This window comes from Pediculus humanus, genomic scaffold (assembly GCF_000006295.1).
Source record: "Pediculus humanus corporis 1103172107910 genomic scaffold, whole genome shotgun sequence".
Classification (NCBI taxonomy): Eukaryota; Metazoa; Arthropoda; class Insecta; order Psocodea; family Pediculidae; genus Pediculus; species Pediculus humanus.
Window position 1 is genome coordinate 30888 of NW_002987483.1, and position 4598 is coordinate 35485.

Consider the following 4598-nt stretch of genomic DNA (forward strand, 5'->3'; position numbering starts at 1 on the left):
AAGAATAAGAGAAAGAGAGAGAGAGATAGATAGACTAAAATTTTCTTTTCCGTTTTCACGCATGTAAGCTTCTTTTTTTTTTAATATATATATATATATATATATATATATATATATATATAATATAACAAAAGAATATATTTGTTTAAAAAAAAAAAAAATAAAGAAAAGGAAAATAGTAGGAAAACATAAGCAGTAAGCAGTACGGCAGGGAACAGTAGTTGTTGTTTATTCATTTTTTATTCTTTTGTAATGGAAAAAAACATAAAACATAACAACAAAAAAAAACATTACAGGAAATATACTTTAAAAATTAAAATACAAAAAAAAAAAAAAAAAGAAATTATGTTTTCCTTTTTTTTTTTCTTTCTTTTTTTTTTCTCTCTCCTCTCTTCCCCCTTTTCGCTCCTTCCTCTTCCACCTCCTCTAGTAATAATAATAATAATAATAATAATAATAATAATAATAATAATAATAATAATAATAATAATATTTCCTTAAAACTTAAATTTAATTAAAATATTTTTCGTTTAGATGAAATTTTATCTACTTTTTCAGGTGCAATTTTTAATTAACGCAAATTTCTTTCTCTCTCTCTCTTTTCCCCTACCATTTTTCACCTTTAATTTTTTCTATTCTCTCTCTCTTTCTCTCTTATTCCGCTATTAAGTTACTCCGTTTACATCAAAAAAAAAAAAAAATAAAATATTCGTTTAAATCCGGTATTAATAACAAGGGTTAAAAATATATTTTTTTAAAATTTATATAATGTTGTTTTTTTTTCTAGGAGTTTTACAAAATGTTTTCGAGCTTCAAAAAAAAAAAAAAAATGTGAGGTAGGGGGAGGGAATTTAAAGGCAAAGCGAGGGTGGTTGCGGCAGCGGCAACGTGGAAGAAGAAAAAGAAAATAAGAAAAAAAATAAAAACCGCGTTAAATTTTACCCTTAAGAATTCTTTAAACGAAAATTATTGCTTCGAGTTAAATTCTTCTTCTTTTACTTTTTCATCTTCTTCTTAAAAAAAAAAAAAAAAAAAACAACAACTTTTAATGTGAGAGAAGAAAAGAAAACCTTTCGTTTATCCGTATACAAATATATATATACATATATATTTAACATTAATAAAACAAACGAACAAACAAACAAACAAGCAAATAAACAAACGTAAATAAAAACGTATAAAAAAATTTTTTTTTATTTCTTTCTTTCTTTGTAAGAAAAAAAAAAAAAACTTGGGACTCGTTCACTTATATTTTTATTATGATTTACTATTATTATTATTATTATTATCGGAATAATTTGTACAAATTATTATTATTATCATCATTCAAACGGAAATAAATAACAATTACGTTTGTTAAACCGACGTGACAAAAAAAATTGCTTTTTTTTTATTTATTTATTTATTCTCTTCTCCTTATAAATCTTCGTCTTTTTTTTATTATTTAAATTTATTTTTTCGTTTTCTTATCTGTACGTACAAACAGTGATAACAACCAGTGATTATTCTAGAATTTTTTCAACTGATAATAGGTAAACGAAACAAAACAAAAACAAAAACGAGAAAAAAAAAAATTTTTTTCTTCTTCATTTCAGTTTTATTTTATTTCAATTAACATTCTCATCATCATCATTATCATCATCATCATCATCATCATCATTAACATCATCATTATCATCATCATCACCGTCATCGCCATTGTTTCCTTTGCACATCCAAATCATTAACTTATTTATTTTTATGAAAAGTTTTACTCGATTAAATATTAACTAATCGTCTGTCTTTATTTTATTTATATAAAACCCACTTCAGGCCAAAAAGCCCCACCCCCATTGCCGAACCATCATTTGAAATTATTATTATTATTATTATTACTATTCTTATTATCATCATCACAACATTCGTTTTCGTTATGTTTTAAACGTTGGCAAAACTTTGAAATTTTGAAATTTAGAAAAAAAAAAAAAAAAACAGTTTTAATAGGAATAATTAAATTGCTGCAGTGAAAATAGTTAAAAGTTTTTTTTTTTTAGTTTTTGGTTATGACGTTTCTGCGTTTGTTGTTGTTGTTGTCGTTATGGCGTAAATTAATAAAATAATAATAATAATAATAATAATAATAATTGAATGCGTTATTTGAAGAAAAAAAATTTTGATTTTCTTTAATAAGAAAATTATCTCATTTCCGGTTTAAAACTATTGAAATCCCATTAAAAAATGTGTTTGCTCGAACAAACAATCGATGTGCGGGAGGGAGAGGGAAAAACATCGGAAAAATTTTTTTACTTTATTTTTTAAAAATTTAAAATTTGATGTTCGATTTGCAAATTTTTACTGCGCAGAATCTGGAAAATTCCAAAAAAAAAAAAAAAAAAAAAAAAAAAAAAACCTTTTTCAGCCAAACGTTACGAATTGAAAATGTTCCTCGAGGTTATAAATATTTTCAAAGTTATTTATACGGAATAATTTACCTGATATAAACAACAGGAGCAAAAGCAGAAGAAAAAAAATAAAATATTATTATAAGAAAAAAACACTTTCCAAAAAATTTTTTCCCTTATCTCCTCCTCTCCCCCTCCCTTTTACACCCTTCCCGAAAAAAAAAAATTCAATAGAATAAAAAAAAAAACGAAAAAGAAAATTATCTCCGAAGGTCTTTTAGAAAAAAAAAAATAAAAAAAAAAATACAAACAAACAAACAAAAAATTTCAGAATGATATAGATTCGTAACCAAACAATCGACAACCCAAAACAAACAAACAAAACAAACTTATTGAAAAATGTCCGTTTGTTACAAAAAAAAAATATTATGAAAATTAAATCTTTTTTTTTGCAGACTCAAAAAGTACGCGTATAATTTTACATTTCCGGTTTTCAAAAATTTTCCTTTTCTCCCTTACTCTCTCCCCTCTTCCTCTCCCTCTTCCCCGCTCTCTCATCGGTAAAAAAAAAAAAAAATTTAACCTGAAATCAACCAGTGAATTTTTCGAAATTAATTTCGACTACAAGTTCGTGTGCTCCCCCCTCCGCCCCTTTTTGTTTTGTTTTTCGTTTTCCCCCCCAAAAAAAAAAAAGAAAATTCGATTTGATTTAAATATTTTTTGCGTGATACAAATGATAACGATGATAATAATAATAATGATAAAAACTTAAACGATAGTTTAAATGATAATAAAGAAAAAGAAAAAAGAAAAAAGAGAGGAAAATTGTTATTTCATATATTTCTAACTGTCAAAACGTTATCCGGTATTTTTTCTTTACGTTTAATTAATAATAATTTTTTTTTATTTTTCCTTATAAATTTTCTTATTTTGTTTTTTTTTTTCTTTCGCGTTAATTTATTATTATTATTATTATTATTATTATTATTATTATTACCATTAGCATTAGCATTATTATTATTATTAGTATTAGTATTATTATTTTTATTATTATTATTAGTTTTTTTTTTAATTTTTTTCTTACGTAAATAAATATTTTCCTTTTCCGTTTTATCATTTTTTATCCACGACGTGATTTTATCACCATCACCACCACCACCACCATCACAATCACCGTCACCATCACCATCACCATCACCCTCATCGTCATCGTCGTCATCACCGTCATCGTCATCGTCATCATCGTCGTCGTCATCGTCGTCGTCCACATCATCATCATTACCAACTAAATTACTACCAACTAAATTTTTTTTTTCATCGTATTTAATAACACAATTGTCGTTGATGAATATATTCATGACGTCATCGTTAACGAGAATCTCATCTTCGTCTTCATCGTCTGCATCGTCTTCCGAAAATGACGTCACCGTACCACACTCGTCGTTTTTATTCAAATACGCATCCCGAATGAAAATTGCATTTACCATGTTTTCGTATTTGCGATAAGACGTTTTCAACAATCTGAGGGATTGTTGTACGTTACCCGTTTCGCAGAGAGCTTTCCACGCGGAATAAGGTTCAAAACCTCGACTCGTTATCTGCAGTAGTTGCAATTGTAATAAATGCAAATGTATATTTTCATCTTCTACCATTTCCAAAGCCGTTTTATATTCCCTTTCGGCTTCCGCATATCTTTTCATTATCGTCAAAACCTCTCCCTTTCTCACGTAACCTTTGACGAAATCCGGAAAATTTTCAATAAGGTATTCGGCATCGGATAATGCATTTTGCAAATCGTAGGTTTGTATGTAACTGCAACAACGATTGTTATAAAGTCTTTTATCGTTCGGATACCTCCAAATGGCCACGTTTATGACTTCAATAGCTTCTCTATGCCTTCCGAAAGTTGCTAATATGTGTGCTCTCGACCCTAATTCTTCAAGATCTCCAATTTTTGGAGTCATGTGATTGATATGGGATTTTTTTTCATAAATTAAACGATAGTCAAATCAATCGATATATATTTATCGATATCGATTAATTCATTCCCAGACACAATAAACAAAAAAAATAAGTAAAAAATAAAAATAAAATAAAAAAAATTTTTTGTATAAGTTTTTGTGTGCGTGTATAAGTGCGTAAGTGTGTGTGTGTGTATGTGTATGTATGTGTGTAAAATATATAAATTAAATTAAGAAACACCATTTATAAAAAAAA

General features: G+C 26.6%; 1 protein-coding gene across 1 annotated transcript; it reads right to left on the reverse strand.

The window, feature by feature from the left end:
* Nucleotides 1–2331: 2331 nt before the first annotated feature.
* On the reverse strand, nt 2332–4345 carry Phum_PHUM398300 (uncharacterized protein; the record flags this gene model as incomplete). The annotated part of the gene is made up of 4 exons (XM_002428678.1): nt 2332–2345; nt 2631–2655; nt 3230–3255; nt 3664–4345. The coding sequence occupies 4 exons, from the start codon at nt 4343–4345 to the stop codon at nt 2332–2334; spliced, it is 747 nt and encodes a 248-aa protein (XP_002428723.1).
* Nucleotides 4346–4598: the final 253 nt, after the last annotated feature.